This window comes from Gouania willdenowi, chromosome 13 (genome assembly GCF_900634775.1).
Source record: "Gouania willdenowi chromosome 13, fGouWil2.1, whole genome shotgun sequence".
Lineage (NCBI taxonomy): Eukaryota > Metazoa > Chordata > Actinopteri > Blenniiformes > Gobiesocidae > Gouania > Gouania willdenowi.
Window position 1 is genome coordinate 10,826,607 of NC_041056.1, and position 17,267 is coordinate 10,843,873.

Sequence of the window (17,267 nt, forward strand, 5' to 3'; positions counted from 1 at the left end):
TTTAAAAATAATTGTATTTTGACAAACCTTTTATTTTATACAGATGCCTTTGTGGAAAATAAATAATCTTAAAGATGTAAAATTTTGTTTTAATCATTAATAAAATGGATTAAAAGTGACCTAAAAGGGTGGTGAAATGGGGTTTTAAAAGGACCAAAAATACGGCAATAAAAAGTGATGAAAATAGGTTAAAAAAAGGCAAGTTTGGTGTAGTTGCAGAAAAATAAATAAAAGTGGGCTGGAATTGTTGAAAAAATATTCCTTGTTTCTTGAAGGCATCTGGCAACCTCCCCCGCAGTGTCTCATGACCCCAAGGTTGAGAACCCGTGCAAAATTTAGTGTCACATGTTCAAGTTTCTTCTGAGGAAAAAACATGGAGATGTCCTTTCTATCACATCTAGTAACGGAATGTGTATGCGCTCTCATTATTGTTACAATGATTAAATGAACTTGTTTAAAAATCACTTATTTTTTTGTTTATACATGTACGTATAACATGTAACTCATTTCATTGCCGTTTGAAATTTTAGACAAGCAAAATTCCAATTCACCTTTAAATTTAGTTTTCTTTTATGAAAGCTATAACATGCTATCATTTGAAGCAGGTTTGCGGTTTTTACATGCAATCTAGATTACACCACAAACAAAAAATAATGATAGGATACATAGAAATCTGATGTGATGCTATGACCCGACTCCATTGTTGATGTTGCATCTAAACGTTTTGTGGGGAAAAAAAGGCGTCAATGTGGATTTTCTAAATTCAGCATTTCTTTCAGAAAACTTGGCATAGACGCATTACTCCACTTTTTATTAACAAAAATAAAAACTATGGATTTTTCATTTATTGTTGTTTTATTGAAAATGCTGAGGAGAAAAAATCACAAGAGTAAGAAACAATAAAAACATACCTATTCCCAAGTAACACCCCCGCCCCACCATCAACCTCCCCTAAAATATTCAATTCCTTCATACCAGGCATCTACGACTCCATCCTTTGATCCAACTTCCTGGTCTTCATTTTCTTTTCTTGTAAAGTAAAGCCATATTCAAAGAAAGAAAAAAACAAAAAACTTTAAAAGATGGACAGGAGGGGCCTAATCAGAAAAGAAAAAAAAAATCCTGCTCCGGGACTTCCAATAATTTGCTCTGATAACTCATTTGAATCCTGGAAATCTGATCCCGTTCCGAGCATCCATCCTTGCCTATCCCTTTCCTAATCGATCCACTCATCCAGCTCCAAGGATTGGGATCCACTGAGTCACTCCTCCAATCAAAACCTTGAAATACCAGGAAGAAAATCAGAGGCAGACTGTTAGAATAATATGAAAGGGTTTGGGCCTTTTAATGCCACTGAGCACAAAAACACTATCACTCCCTGACATTAAACATTTAAATAATTCCAAAAAAAAAAGTTATGTTTGCGGCTTCTTTTTTTTTTAACCAAAAACACACAGGTTTTTGTTTGTATTAAAAACAACTGACAGCAAGATTTTACACTTACAACACTTGATCTAGGACTGCTTATTCTGTCACAGACCAGAGTATGAGTTAAAAACTGTGTATATAACAATGTACAGCACATATGGCTTTGCTTTTTTTTTTTGACATGCATCAATACAGAAACCTATGAAAACATTCAATTTAGGAACATGAAGCATACCATTGCCTCGACCTGATTGCTCCTAGATGTCCTATCCTGACCATACAAATGAAATGTGCTCCACAATGGGTTTTATTCCAAATCACTTTAATCCTTCTCTTCAGATGTCTAAAGGAAGACACAAGGGTAAAATACAGTTAAACAACAGACTCCCCCATTCAAAAAAAGCCCAGCCCACACATCCCATGATAGAAGCTTGTAAAAAATAAATCAAAATGCAAATATCCTGTACTTACAAAAACATTGAGTGTCATTTTATAACATCTCAACGTTTTTGAAAGTGTACCATAGCACAATATCTAATATCGCAAAAAAGTAAAGAAAGAAGGGAAAGGAGAAAGGGTGTGGAGAGGGTTAGGGTAGACCAAAAGATAGGGGAGGTGACAGATACATCTACATACCGAGATCAGCCACTATGACAATGGGACGAGAAGTGCAAAACAATTTTTTAAAAATCATTAGTTTGGACAACTGGGGAAACAAATAAGGTAAAAACAGGAAGGGGTATACATCAGTGGGTAAACACAGTGGTGACAGAAAGGTTTAGGATCGGGAGCGAGAGCGGCTGTGACGAGGCGAGTAGCGTGGTGATCCTCTGCCGCGGCCTCGAGAATTGCTGCGACTTCGGCTGGCGCTGTGACTTCGGCTCCTGCTGCGGCTGCCGCGGCTGCGAGAGCGAGATCTTCCATAACTCGGGCTGCGGGGACCATCTAATTTCACACGAATGTAAGCAGTCTCTCCCTGGCGGACACAAAAGAACTTGACATTGAAAAGACAACATTCGTCCTTGATGGTGGAATTTCCAAACGTTGGAAACAACAAAGGGACTGTTGGATTCTTTTTTTTTTTTTTTTTTAAATGGCTCGAATACTTACCTGGACTGAGCCAAGACAGATTATCCATTAGAGGGAAACAAAGCAGCACACATACCTCATGTGAGCGGAATTTGGTGTTGTCCAGCTTTCGAACAGCATAGGTCATGTCTTCTTTGCGCACAAATTCTACAACCCCGGTTCCATCTCTGTAAACGTCAGCGTAGCAAACGTCGCCCGCTTCACGCATGTGGTCCTTCAAGTCCTGCCAGCTGCCGCTCTGAGGGAGGCCTGAATGGTAAGAAATAGGAGGTATGGGGACATTACATCTGATGTTTTAGTAGACGGGACACTTCCTTCTTCAAGGGCTCAGCCTTCAAAAATGACTTGCCAGGAATATGACAAATAATGCTGACATTTCAGTGTAGTATTGTTGGCTTACTTTGTCAGTGAATAGTTCTCTGATACTTGTATTATTTCTGTTTATGAGCTATTCAAAGGCTCCATCAGGATGACAATGATTAAACACCAGTTTGGAGCAAATCTTACTGGGAATGCTGTTATTTCCTCTTGCTAATTAAGCAAGAGGACTTGGAAGAGTGTAAAGTTTATATGTGGTGAATACATTTATTCTCATATAAAGGAATATAAGCCCCCTGATTTTCCGTGGTCATGGAAAAACAATCGGAAAACATTGAATGCCGTTTGGAAACAGAAAAAGCAATCTTTCTGACTCGTTTCTTTTTTTCCCTCTATTTCAAATCAGGCCCCAACAAGGCACAGAAATGCATTACATACATGTTTTGGGAAAATATCTGGCATTTACAAGCTATTTTCACTGAAAAACTGGTGACTGTCTAGAAACAGTGACAAAAGGACAAATATGACCAATTCCATCCATAATCCAATTCAAAATCTCTCGCTACGTATTATATGTTATGAAGTAGGGGTGTGACAAGATCTTGTGCAATGAGATCTCGCGAGATTAAACTTGATGAGATTTCTCGTCGCATTAAAAATCTGTCTTGAGGTTTTTTGTTTTTTTTTGTGAGCGGTTTTTTTCTGTAATGCGCCTTTGCTACATCTAGCCTGCCAGAACAGAGGAGTTAAAAGAACATGGCTGTGTAGTTGCAGCATGTTGTTAATGACATACTTGGTCAGGCTCTGTTTGCACTATTTGCACTCTGTATTAACAGAGTAGAACTTTGGTTTTACACAAAATATTGTTTGCACTTGAAAAAAAAGAAAGAAATATAAAATTTTATTTTAACTTTTATAAATTTTAGTTTTAGTTTCAATTTGTGGAAGAAGTTTAATAAAAGCTCATGCTTGCATCATGCATGTAATAGTTATAATAAAACATTTCAAAATGCATGTGCAACTCAAATAAAAGTCTGTTGGTCCAATCATATACAGTATGTCATTGTAGTTTTCTTAAAATCTCATCTCTTGAACCCAATATCGTGTCTCGTGAGCTGAGTGTATCATCACACCCCCAATAAGAAGTGACCATGTTATCCTGTGATTGAAAATGAATGCAGAGCTTCATCTTAAGTCTCTTTTTAATGTGATTCAAAGCTCCATTTGAACCTGTAAAGGCTCTGGCACAAAGACATGTTTAGCTGTTGGTGCATCAGTTAAACTGGTGCTCATTATACCTGGTGACACGTCACAACAGAAGTGTATACAATCACATGGCTGCACAGGGTTTCTAACAAAGCGTGAGGATGATTTGCCAGTTGCCAGTAAGGGTGTCACAAATGTTTTGGGAAATAATTCAATCGTAATTTAAACCCTACATTAAGAAATTTGTTGTTGCTTCACAACAGGGACGGGCATTGCAAATTAGCCTTGGCTATAAATGTTGTAGTGTGGCACATGTTGATTGTTCACACTTGTCCCTATCAAATAAATAAACAAATAAATAAATTACTCAATGCTATGGGTACACAGGCAAATGATTTCTCAGTGAAGCAAATCTTAGTTTATATTGCTATATTAAAATTATTCTTTAGAGTAGTCAGTGATGTGAAGATTGTGTTTATCTGTTGGTTTACCTGACACAACAACCCGATACTCTGAACGTCTGGAAGGTGGTCCGTATCTGCCTCTGGGTGCACTGCCAATCCCACCACTGAAGCCGCCCCTGGAGCCCCTCCCACTCCGAGGAAACTCAACTCGCAGTCTGTAGCCGTCGTAGTCGTAGCCATCACGTCCGTAGACTGCATCGTCAGCGTCCCTAATAAGACAATAGAAAATTAAAATGCAACCTTTAAAACATTAACTAGCAAGTGACATTAGTCAACTTTCACTTTGTGTTTACACCACATTGGTGTAAACACAAAGTGAAAAATGAAATATTCTTATATCACAACCTAAAAGCAATGCATATCCAATCACATAAATACACTATAGATGATCGCTGTAAAGCAGGGCTGTTTGTCAAACTCATTTTAGTTCAGGGGCCAAATATGGACCAGTTTGATCTCAAGTGGGCCGCAGATTTTAGGTGGGAATAAAAGAACAACATAATTGTGCCCTATTTTCAACATAAATTCAATTCACTTAAAAAATTATTGATTTTGTTACCAATTATTGTATAATTTAGAGGAATTTTGTGGAATTGTTTGTGAAAAATTGCAAGATTTGTGAAAAAAAAAAAAAAACAGTTCATTCCACAATTTGCTACTAAAAATTACGGGATTACGGGATCCAGTGGGGTGGATTTGGCCCAAGGGCCTTGAGTTTGACACATGTGCTCTAAAAGGTGAATGTAAAAACTCTACTTGTTTGTGTCAGCACAGAAGTGTCTGGAATCAATGGTTTTACTTTCAAATATATGTAATATTTCTTTATATGTGGGCATTGACATTTTGGAGATTTCAGCCAATCAGTGTTGACGTCACATCAGGTCTACCCTTAGCATTTCTACTCCCATAAAGAGGCTATGTTGAAATTGCATTTCAATCTGATGTTTAAGTGCTGTGTTAGTCTTAGACATAGGCGTAAAAACAAACATTTACTTCAATAATTGATAAGCAGGCTCTGCAAAGTCCACGTTAGAGTTTGAGATGTGAGGTGGTCTGATGGTAGAGGAAGTGGACTTGTAACCAGAGGGTCGCAGGTTGAGCCCTTGAGCAATGCACAAGTTATAACCCTCACTGCTCGATGCACAGAGTGAACCCTCGTGTCATCCAGCCTGTTTAGAGGCAGGAGACGAGGAAAAAAAACATGCATTTATTCACATGGCAATATATCGAGTTAATTTAAGTTTACCTGATTTTAATTATGGTCACAGGCCTACTGTCCACTGCTCCTCAGGGATGGGTTAATGCAGAGAAAAATACATTGTTGTATGTACTCGTTCATATCTGACGATTAGGTAAATGTATCCATTATTATGAATTAATGATTATTGTGTTTAATACATCAAGATCAATATAAAATATATTATGTAAAAAGCCTAAATCCTTCTCAGCAATGCATTTCACATAAATTAGTTACTTTTTAAACAGCACGCTCAGCTCTACAGAAAGAAACCAAAGAAAATGTGTAAAGATTTCAGATAGGGATGCACCGAATATTCGGCCAAATATTGCAAAAAAAAAAAAAAAAAAACAACATTCAGCCTTCGAATTAGTGAGTTAAAAGCGAGGCCGAACAGTAGCGTGTGACGTAATGACGCAATCAAACAACGTGGAGTGATTTTGAGTCAGAAAAGTGTGCGTGCATTGCTGCACAACCAACAGCAGCTCCTCCTTTCCGCACACAAACACAGCCAGACTCTCTCCTTTCCGCTTACCACTCTCTGGTGTCGTGTAAAGGTTGGAAACCATCCAATTTCACAACCGAGTCCGTTGTTAGCGCTGTGACCCACAAATCCGTAAGCATCCCCATCATTTCCTCCTTACACTACACCGGGTCTCACTGCATAGACTGGTGTAGCATTAGCACAGAGTGCTAACAGCTGATGTGTTTAAACAGGTGGCTGTGGCTCCAAGCATTGACTCTTAACGTGATCGGTAGCAAAAAAAGTAGTGCAGTTTGCATTTACATATATGCCAATAAAGTATAATATATATTCTATTTTAAATTACAGCGTTGTTTTAGCTGTAAAATAGTTGGAGAGGGAGGAGCTCACATTCTTGGAGGCGTGTTACGTGACCTCACCTACCAACCAAAATCCAACTCACCCGTTTAGAGCTGACTTTTTCCAAAATGTAGAATAACAAGGGAGGGAGGAAACAGAACTTTTTGGCCCTGTGAATGAGGCTAAAGGGATGTATATCACTGTAGCAAAACCATTATAAAGTGATTTTTTTTCATCATACTTCCCTTATAATGGACTATTTTTTTTGGAATGCATGTTTTGATTTATTTGAAGAGCTAATATAAATGAAAAACTTTGTTGTGCTTTTTTTGAAAGCAAAGGCTACTGGAATATTTAAAAAAATGTTCTAATATTCAATAAACATTTACTTTCTTTAAAAAAAAAAACATGTTTAAAAACGCATTTATGCACTATTTAAAAAAATAGTGAAAAACTTAACCACTTTCGATATTCGGCCAAGCGTTTATATTTAATTTGGTCTCAAATTTTCATTTCAGTGCATCCCTAACTTCAGAGATTTTATTAATATGTATTCAACAGCTTCCTTAAAAACTTTCATTGATTAGAATTAAAACTTAAAATGAGTCAGAACAGCATGAAAAGCACATTTAGATGGACTTTTGAGTGCATCCTAACCCAAACCTTCCCCTCAACAAGCCACACTACACAACTCACTCACTCAAGCTGTCCCTAATAGCAGAAAACGGCATAAGTGGCACATATTGTGCAGTGTCACATGTCAGTGTGGCATTTTGCATCAGCAAAATTAATGCAGAATATTATTTCTGGTGAGACTTATATCAACATTTATATATTATTTTGCAATTTGGGTAAAAAAAAAAAAAAAAATGATCGAGATATGAGTTCTGGTCTATATCGAATGTGCGAATTATAAGGTTTGGAAGAGTCTATTGATACGGAAACTTATCAATAAGTGGTCTCAATGATTCTTCCTTCCGCTATCGTAGGTTTGGAATCCCACTTTTGTCATATATATTATTTAATTTTATCATATTTAGCACGGCAAATTCCACCTTTCAAAATACATATACGAAAAAAACGTGGTGCATTTATCACGTCACCATAACTGGCCAATGAGGGCCGCTGCGTATGAATAGACTACATGTCTATTGATACGTTTCCGTATCAATAGCTACGGCCTTTAAATAACATCGAGTTTAACACACAAACACTCCATGTTTTCTTATCGATCGATGTGAAGGATGCTGTGGACAGACACGGGTTAACAACACAATGTGGTCACCAGCCTGGGGTCGTTGGCCCGGGGCCTGTGTAATGGACGTCAGCTGCTCACCTCGGGTCCTCAAACTCAATGAAGGCGAATGGCGGTCCTCCTCTCCTGTTCTTCAGGTCGATGTCTCGGATAGTCCCGTACTTGTAAAAGACGTCCTCCACGTCTTTGGTGCGAATATCAGGCGGCAGGTTTCCAACATAGATGCGGCAGTCGTTGTTCCCAGCAGGGCCTCGTACAACACCCGACATGGCGCCCCAATAGCTATTTGAAACCGAGAGGCTTTTCTCGTATGTTAGGACTAAACGGTTGCAGTGCGGTTGAACGCTGCAAAGAGAAGACTATGTTCTAAAAGTAAGAATTCTACAGCAAATACTGACGTACTGATATGAGTAGCTTGTCCTTAGCTGAGATGTAAGCGATGTGTGTCTGCGCGGATTGATGCAGTCTCACGAACCCGCGCTCACAGCGAGGCCGTCACACACAGGAAGCTACAACCAGAGCCGACACATCCGCACAACAAAGTAGTGCTCCAATAGTTATTGACGTATTCTTTAGTCATTGCAACAGATTAAACATAAAATAACAATATGTATGATAAACACTTTTCATGTTTACTTGTTTTCATTTATGAATATGTCGTGAACACATAGAAAATACTGTTTATGAGTATGGAGGTAGTTTCGTGTCTTTATCATAAAATCATAAAAATAAATACTTCACTTCCATAAAAATACAAACGAAAATTGTTCAATCAACGAAAACAAAATTGAATGCATTTTATGTTTATATTGCATCTCCGCCCTCATTATAGCAAGTGGATTTGCTGAGTTAGCACTCTGTAATGTGAGCCACATGGAGCTGCAGTGGTTAGCTATTCTAGAAGATTCTTGTTCAAACTTTTTGTTGGACTTTGGACCTTTCTGTGTTGAGTTGATATTTTACTGTGGTCACGTTGCTTTCCTGATGTGCTGTAATGTTGACCTGCTGCTATGTTATTTATTGATAATACTCAGAAATACTTGGAATAAACAAACCCATTTATTTGACGTAAACCAGTGGTTCCCAAACTTTTCACAGTCCCGTACCCCTTCAGACATCTAACCTGAAGCCACGTACCCCCACTGCTGCACACTTAAAAAACATAATAATGTAATGCAGGGTTTTTCAACCTTGGGTCGTGGCCTCTGTCGGGTCGGCTGCAATTCAAATGGGGTCTCCTGAACTGTCTCGTAACAATTTTAAATGCAGATTCAATAAGTATTTTTTAAATTTTTTAATTATTATTATTATTCAAATTACAACACTGACCACAAACAAAACAATCTTAAACAACTGTATTCTATACTTGCTAAAATAAAAATGCAGTATAAAAATATCTGAGCTGGCGCATCTTGTCACTTTGTGAACTAATCCTGGCAACAACAAACATTATCAAAAAATTAATTCTAGAAAGAAAAACATCTCTGAGACACCAAATATGTGCGATATTAAAATGGGGTCACGACCCAAAAAAGTTGGGACCCACTGATGTAATGTCACATACAATGTAACCCTGTCTGAAACAATATATAATAATTTAAAAAAAAAATGATAATAATCAGTCACTATGGGTAGTCTTACATTGGCTAATGTGTAATTTGTAGCAATGCATGAAGGCTCCTGACTGCTTGTCGAGTTATATTCTAGTTTACAATTTTTTTTTTTTCATGTAACCCCATGATAATTTGCATACTCCTGGAACCCGTTCCCAACTTTGGGAACCTAGGATGTAGACAAAATCAGATAATGAATTAAGAAAAACAGATAATATTTCTTTTTTTTCCCTAAACCCTAAACTAAATCAGTATTGTTAGACATTTGCAATATTCCATTTTATCAAAGCTTATAAAAGTATAGACTCAGATTCAAGTAAAGCTTTATTGAATGCATTTCACACATATTTACAATGAACTGCATATTAGAAAGAGAATACTACTCAAAAACAACACATACATCACATTATACACTTTCAGATCCCATCTTCTTTTTAAACAGTCTGCATGTTTATGTATTTTCTGGTAAAATCCCTGAATTCCATAAAACCATCCATACACAACCAGGCTATTAAATGAAATACCTGCAGGATCTTACATTTTTTTTCAGGTTTTTTACATTTCTTTTCATTTGAGATTTTATGACGGTATATACTGTGTGAGATTTTTCAAGGACAGATTGTTATAATAAATAATAAAGGTGATTGATTTGAGTCATTTTTTTCAAGTCTTTGTTATAAAGAGAGAAATTAATTGTTAAACCTTATGGGCAATAAGTTATTTATCTACTATATTGTAATTTGCTGTTACATGGTAGATTCATGAAAATGTTGAGTGTTTTGAGTATGCAGAGGTTGTCCCAAGTGTCCTCTTTTTTGAAAGTCAAAATATGGTCATCCTAGATTAGTGGCTTGGCACTAATCTAGGTGGATGAGTGTGTCTGATTGTCTAAAGCACTCTGGGACGACTTAGGGAGTGATAGAATAAGCGCTATATTATAATCATTATTAATTATTACGCTTACTAAGCTTTGACAATAACTACAATAACTCATTTAAGTGACAAAAAACTTGACAAAAAACTTGTTACATTGTACTCACACATTAACACCAGTTAACAAATTCAGCTTATCTGTGATGGCCATTGTTTTTCTTATGTTATCTAAACATCTACACCAGACTGTAACATACAGTATCACCTTATGCTAAGCTAACTAAAATGGGATTTTTCCAGTTTAATAGGAGTGAAAGGAGCCATAGACGCGCTGGCCAGCCTCGCTGTGGTTATCACCAACTGTGTATTTCCCCTGACACGCCAGACTGTTCACCTGAGGACACAACAGAGAAGACAGACGTTTCTTCTAATACTTAAGTAGAAGTATGCAACAGTGCCAGCGACGTGCAGTCAGGGTAGGCAAGGTAGGCAGTGCCTACCCAAGGGTGACTTGATAGTTCCCCAAGATGACAACCATTTACATAAAAAGGCAGCTCTCTATGCTGCCTTTGGACATAACTGCACAGTGCATTAGTGAACTGATATCACGTGACTGCTGCTGCTACGTTCTCTAGCAAGTGGGCGGGATAACACTACAGGCAGGATGACAGCGCTAGAGACGATAGAGAAATGTTGTTTTGAGGAAAAACAACAGCTTTTAAAAGATGGGAGACCAACACCTGAGCTACCAGAGCTTCAGCAAAGGTAAGGTCAGAAAATGTTTCATACTTTTCACAGTGAATGGTACAAAAGGTAGGATTGACTTTGTGGATGCGCCTCACTGAGGCTGTTCCGAGTTGTTGTTATTTTCTCTGTGTTTCCGACACAAACAACGGATGCGCTGCTGTGTCATGAGATATATCTTGTTGGGAGAGTATGGAGGGTATTTTGAATAATTGTTTATGTTTCTTTAATGGTGTTTTACGACGTTGATTTTGTTAGATGGCTGCTTGTTCATGTGGATCTTGTTGGGTTTTTTCTTTCTTTTTATGAATTTTATATTTTGATAAGCGCATTGAGATGACTTTGTTGCAAATTGCTTTATACAAATAAAGTTGAATTGAATTGAATTAACACTTTCCAGCAGAAACATATGAAATTGTCATTGGTGGTCTTGATTTGCAACGTGCCTACCCAACCTTAGTGGTCACGGCACGTCACTGAACAGTGCATACAGTGGTTCCCAATCTTTTTTGTCCTGTGGACCCTTTTTGCATGCATTTTTGTCAAATCATGTGTACCCCCTCTTCATATCATAAATACCCGCTCCAACTATTGTTATCCAAAAAACGTTATTTTTATTATCATTATTATTTGGCATTACTCAAACTTGTTTTTAACCGATTTGGACAGGTAAGGTATCAAAACATGGATCATTTCTGGACATTATGCTATGCATTGAGTAGGGGTGTCTCGATCCAATATTGATATCAGCCAGAAAACGAATATCGGATTTTATTGGACTGCATCTAAAATCTGATATATATATTATATTTATTCAATTGTAGAATACTGTAGATATTATGTTGAAGGTTAAAATTTATGTACTAAATTGGTTAATAATAAATGGGTCAGTTTTTCTCATACATACTGTTGCTGATTATTGAGTCCCTCCAGGATTTCGCAATGCTGCGATCGCAACTGTTAACGCAAAATCAAGCAAACTCCGCAAAATCAGTACAAAATTTTTCCCGCAACTTCGCTGAAAAAAAAAAAACATAAATATGCGGCCGCTTATTGGTATTTTTGGCATTTTAGTGCTTGTAGTTGGTACGGAAGTAGCGGAAGGTGTACTATGGGCTTTGCGCCATAGACATGTATACGTAGACGCCGCATCGACTGCTGCCGACCACTAGAGCAGTGCGTCTACGTATATTATATATACAAATACCTTGCATTTGCTTACAAAAATATCGGCTAAGGACCGTGCAAAACAGTACCCAACGTTTGCTTCATAAGAGTGGAGCTAAACTTTTTTTGTTCAAAATGTGACCATCGAGCAAAAGCGGAAGTCGTCTATGGACAAGCATTTTGCTTCTGCAAAGCACGTCAAGAGAATGAAAGCCAGTGCACAACCCCATGTGGGAGAACAAACAGGAAGCACATAATATCATGACATACAGTATGTTTGTTAATGCTTTGTATTTTATGGTTTGTCACCATCAGTAACTTAGTTACAGTTACATAGTTACAGTTACTTTGTTAAATAGTTACAATTACTTGGTCACGGTCAGCAGAGGGAAATGCTGGCTCTGGATTGGTGGATTTTTTTTTTTTCTTCCAGCAGCCAAATAGTGGTGCATTTTCTTCAAGAAATGCAACATTTTCTAGTTTCATACGCTTTTTTGTTTGAGGAACAGCGAATGTAGCTAATTATTGTTTTCTATTTTCAGAAATGTAAAAAAAATGGCCCTTACAGCGTAAAATAATCCTATTTAAATAAATTACAGAAAAATATAGTATTTTATTGAGCAATAATATTCTTAGTTTGTGGTGAATTTCTCAAAAAAAAAGCCTAAAAAGAAACTCAAAACATTTTCCAAATATTTTTAAATTGATAGTTAAATCTTTCTGAGTACCCCCTGCATTAAAACTGCATTCTAATGTGATGTGGAGACGATAAAGAGCTGGACGCACCTCGGCCCTCTTGATGAATTGCTCAGTGGCAGCTTTTTCATTCTCTTTGTGTCCTCTCCAGGTTCGGAGCGCAGACGCCTGCAGGGCTCTGCCAAAGGAGAAGGTCAGGGTCCAGGGTTTGGGTAGAGGGCAGTTTATGATGGCGTTCAGGTGCTGAGAGGCCTCCTCCTCACTCTGACCACCAGAGAGAAAAGCCACTCCTGGAGAGAAGAAAGAACATAGAGGAATCACCTGTGTGGCTGTTTGGCTTCTGATAACTTCTGCCTTTTCAAACCATTATCATCAGTGACTACAACTTGATTTGAGCCAGCAAAACCTCCTCTAAGCTCCACCCCCTCCTCCTGTATGCTCCCTTTGGGGGGTGCCGTCCAATGCCACGCCCCCAAGGGTTTGAATGTGCATCTGATTACACAACACAATATGCACAACTGTAACATCACATTGCAATCCCACCTTGAAATAGTCGACTCTTCCCCATCCTTTCCATTGTCCTACCCTGACTCCCTCTTCCCTGTTCCTTCCCCCCACCCTCCTAGGTGTAACACTGCCCCCTCTTTTTGTATTCTCCCTTTAATAAAGTTTTTCTTACCCTGTAACCCTGGTTACAATTATGCAATAAAATAAATTCATTTATTGAATTGCAAAAACACAATATGCACTGCTGTCGTGAAAAGATTGCACTACGTATAGTGTTGACCTTCGACATCATTTGCAAATGAGGGAAAATAAATAATTCAATTAAAAATCTGATTTAAAATCAACAAATCACCTAGAGGGAGGGGCAGAGAGGGGCGTGGGCAGGATGAGATGTGAATGCATCTGATTGGTTCTTTTCATTTGGATCAAATTGCAGGGATTGGTCAGAGTTTTTACAGGATTGCAGCTGCTTCAGTGGTTGGATTAATTGAGTTCCTTTTTCTGAATACATCATCTGTTAACTACTCTAAGGATGGAAGGAACATTTCATCCAGAATAACAAAAAGTATTGCTGAACAGAATTACAACATTAGGTGTTTGGTAACAAAAGTGTGAAGAAGCCTCCTATAATGAAGGCCTATGTTATAGTGAATTATCCTGGTAACCATGTGTTTTACCTGTGACGGCTGGGGGAACGGTGCGACGCAGGGCGGTTAAGGTCGCCATAGCAACCTCCTCCAGACTGTACTTGATGGGGCAGCTGTGTCCCGGTGTGACCATGTTGGGTTTAAGCAAAGTGCCTTCAAGGTACACGTGGTGGTCTGACATTACCTTATAGACAGCTGCCAGGACCTGCAATCCAAGACAAAGTCTTCCTCCAATCTGTTCTGTTTGTTCTGTATTAATAACACATCTGTAATGCATGGAAAGAAAAAAACCTGCCTTTTCAGTGACGTACTGGCAACGCTTCAGGTCATGATCTCCATCAGGTAAAATCTCTGGTTCTATGATGGGTACAATGCCGTGCTGTCCAGGAAAAGAAACACCAAAGGTTTTATGCTACGTGTCTAAAAGATGACAGCTAGAGCAACAGGAGGAGAGCTGACCTGCTGGCAGATGCTTGAGTAACGTGCAAGAACTTTAGCATTTTCTGCTATGGCCAGCTGAGATGGATTGACATCACTGATTTTCAGCACACAACGCCACTTTGCAAAAATGGCGCCATCCTTTTTGTACTGTGCACAACGGTCGGACAATCCGTCCAAACCTACAGTCCAGAAAGTGTTAAAATACTTCAACGTTTTGGTAAAGATTTGTGGCTCATTGTTTTATCTCACCCTGTGTGGTAGTTTCTCCACAGGTTCCTGCCAGAGGAACAACACCTTTGTCTACCTGAGGAACAAAAGCAGAGATATTGACTTTTGAACCTCCAACATGTCTGAAGTTGGTAGATTTCAGATCAATCAATTATACTGAACTTCTGACCTTGACGCCCACCATGACGCCCCTGTCCCTGATCAGTTTAACAAAGGGCACGCCATTGTCAGAATGCTGGTACAGCGTCTCATGGAAGAAGATGACCCCACCGATACAGCTATTAATGCGCTCATCGGCACTGAAGAGGATCTGACGGTACTTCCTCCGGTTCTCCTCGGTGTTCTCCACTCCAACCTGGGCCAGGCGCTTGGCCATGCTGCCTTTGGTCAAAGAAAAGTTGAACGGAACATGTCAGAATGGCATAATATGTTAAGGTTCTGGTCGTTGTGTCATGGCCAGCTGATCACCTAAGTAAAGCCGACAGGAGTTACCTTTTACTGAAATTACCAATTTTGTCATTTTATCTCCATTTTTTAGGTTGAAAGCAGGGGTGGACTGGCCATCTGGCATTCCAAGCATTGTCCCGGTGGATAGTCGACCCAAAGTGGGCCGGTCCGCTACATTTTTAGGTTTTTTTAAGAGCAAATGGAGGCAGACATGGTAACATGTGGCCAAAAATGGTCAAAAGTGGCAAAAACGTGGCAAGAAATGAGTGTAAAGTGACTAAAATTGGCCAAGAGTGGCCAAAAATGTGCAAATAAAGATGAACCATGGTATCTAATGGCAAGGGGTAGCTTAAATGGACGAAATGTGGCAAACAATAGTGAAAAAGGGCCAAAAGTAGCAAACTATACTGAAAAAGGGCAAAAATGTGGAAGAAAAAGAGGCAAAATGTAGAGAAAAAATGAAAGAAGTGGTATTTATTGATCAAAAGTTAACTTATTTGGATGAAAAGTGGCCAAAAAATTTAAAAAAAGGACAAAAATTGGTTAAATTGTCAGAAAGAACTTGCAAAAAGGGACAAAAAAATAGGAAAAAAGGGGTTAGGTAAACTCTGAAAAAAAATGGGACAAAGGAAGTTCCAAAATGGCTAAAGGAAATAGTAAAAAAGAGGTTCAAAAGTTTCCCCTTTTTAAAGTTTTCTGGGGGAACAATAATTAAATTGAAGACATAAAAAGCCACATGTTGAGCATCACTGACTTAATAACAGCTTCTACATGGTGTCGTCTGATAAAGTTGTGGGCTGGTGTGGACAAAAAATGCCAGGGCTGAGTTTTGGTCCCAGTCCACCCCTGGTTCAAAGCACCTCACATCATGCACTGTATGAGAGACACAGATCTACTGACCCACAGACTCATCTGCAGCCAGGATTCCTTTTCCTGGAGCCACGATGCGCTGAGCCGTCTCATGAAGCTCCTTCTTCTGAGCCTCAGTGAGTGTTGGGAACTGGTGCGTCATGCTGAAAGAGTGACTGTGGTGACAGCTTCATTATTCACTCATCATCAGTACCTCAAGGTAGCCGATGACTAACAGATTAAATTAAGTTTGATTGGAGTGGAGCACTGAGTAAAGATGGATTAGATTATACTGTATGTGTCAAACTCAAGGCCCAGGGGCCAAATCCGGCCCTTTAGAGCATCCAATTCGGTCCGCAGGAGACAATGAAAATGACTGAGAAAGCATGAATTATTGTGTCAATTATTTCAAATTCACTAATTTAATGAAACTCTCCAAAATTTTTAAGGACATTTCCATTTTCCTTTGTTTATATCACATGAATGTTTTTAATTTTTATTTGCAGATTGTGGAAAGAACTCTCAAATTTTTCACAGATCTTGCAATTTCTCAAAAACAATTCCACAAAATTCCTCTAAATGACAGAACAATTGGCTACAAAATCAAGAATTTTTGAAGTGACGATCAGGGACTGATATTAAATACTAGGCACAACAATGTTAAAATTGTTGTTTTAACATTCTAGCATCAAATGATGAAGATAATATTAGTTGTGTAAACTTATGTAGATGATGACCTAATGGACATTAAGTTCCTACAGCAGATTATTACAAGAAATTATTTAAATTCTGCATGTGAATCCCATTCCCTGAAACATATAATTTATAGTTACGCTAACAGGAAGTAAATGCAGAAAGATTTAAAAATTTTCAAAATGAACTTACTGCAAATATTAAATAATAATAATAATAATAATAATAAATTCTTACCTGAGAGTGAATTGTGTTCCCACAGAAGTGATGGATGCAGATGGATGTGATGCCACTTCTCCGTCAGCCTTCGTTTGTAGTTCTGCAGAAACGTGTCACACCTCACAAGGAGGGGCGTGCACGCCCACACGTGTCCCACATTCAGGAAAACCATGTTGATGATTCACAATTATATGAACAAAGTGAAGATCTGTCGTTAAACCTTCAATCGATCACTCAGCTTGTAGAGTTCAGGGTTGTTGTGGGACAACTCAGCTCAAGTCAAATTTTGTCAATATTCAATAAAGGTATTTGAATTTTTTTTA

General features: G+C 38.3%; 2 protein-coding genes across 4 annotated transcripts; both read right to left on the bottom strand.

Moving 5' to 3' along the window:
• Window positions 1-836: 836 nt before the first annotated feature.
• Window positions 837-8,311, bottom strand: srsf1a (serine and arginine rich splicing factor 1a). 3 transcript variants are annotated; one of them, XM_028465195.1, is made up of 5 exons: window positions 7,902-8,311; window positions 4,533-4,714; window positions 2,594-2,766; window positions 1,664-2,404; window positions 837-1,280 (listed from the first exon to the last, which is right to left on the bottom strand). In XM_028465195.1, exons 1-4 carry the CDS (start codon window positions 8,087-8,089, stop codon window positions 2,207-2,209), a joined length of 741 nt encoding a protein of 246 aa, XP_028320996.1. In that variant the 5' UTR covers window positions 8,090-8,311; the 3' UTR covers window positions 837-1,280; window positions 1,664-2,206. The 3 variants fall into 3 exon arrangements, with proteins under 3 accessions (XP_028320996.1, XP_028320995.1, XP_028320997.1); XM_028465194.1 differs by having other exon boundaries at window positions 1,664-2,766; XM_028465196.1 differs by lacking the exon at window positions 837-1,280 and having other exon boundaries at window positions 2,380-2,500; window positions 2,535-2,766.
• Window positions 8,312-9,893: 1,582 nt separating this feature from the next.
• On the bottom strand, window positions 9,894-17,029 carry aldoca (aldolase C, fructose-bisphosphate, a). The gene is made up of 9 exons (XM_028464283.1): window positions 16,963-17,029; window positions 16,084-16,208; window positions 14,906-15,117; window positions 14,758-14,812; window positions 14,527-14,687; window positions 14,363-14,446; window positions 14,098-14,272; window positions 13,004-13,203; window positions 9,894-10,700 (listed from the first exon to the last, which is right to left on the bottom strand). The coding sequence occupies exons 2-9, from the start codon at window positions 16,193-16,195 to the stop codon at window positions 10,608-10,610; spliced, it is 1,092 nt and encodes a 363-aa protein (XP_028320084.1). The 5' UTR covers window positions 16,196-16,208; window positions 16,963-17,029; the 3' UTR covers window positions 9,894-10,607.
• Between the last annotated feature and the right edge of the window lie 238 nt (window positions 17,030-17,267).

What these genes read in the sequence shown, in the direction of transcription:
- srsf1a (XM_028465194.1), bottom strand. Translation starts at nt 8,089, where the DNA reads ATGTCGGGTGTTGTACGAGGCCCTGCTGGGAACAACGACTGCCGCATC. An exon ending in ATTGAGTTTGAGGACCCGAG is followed by an intron (nt 4,715 to 7,901) that starts GTGAGCAGCTGA and finishes TTGTCTTATTAG; the next exon opens with GGACGCTGACGATGCAGTCT. An exon ending in GTATCGGGTTGTTGTGTCAG is followed by an intron (nt 2,767 to 4,532) that starts GTAAACCAACAG and finishes CTTACCATTCAG; the next exon opens with GCCTCCCTCAGAGCGGCAGC.
- aldoca (XM_028464283.1), bottom strand. Translation starts at nt 16,195, where the DNA reads ATGACGCACCAGTTCCCAACACTCACTGAGGCTCAGAAGAAGGAGCTT. An exon ending in GCGTCATGGTGGGCGTCAAG is followed by an intron (nt 14,813 to 14,905) that starts GTCAGAAGTTCA and finishes TTTGTTCCTCAG; the next exon opens with GTAGACAAAGGTGTTGTTCC. An exon ending in ACTCAAGCATCTGCCAGCAG is followed by an intron (nt 14,447 to 14,526) that starts GTCAGCTCTCCT and finishes TTTCCTGGACAG; the next exon opens with CACGGCATTGTACCCATCAT.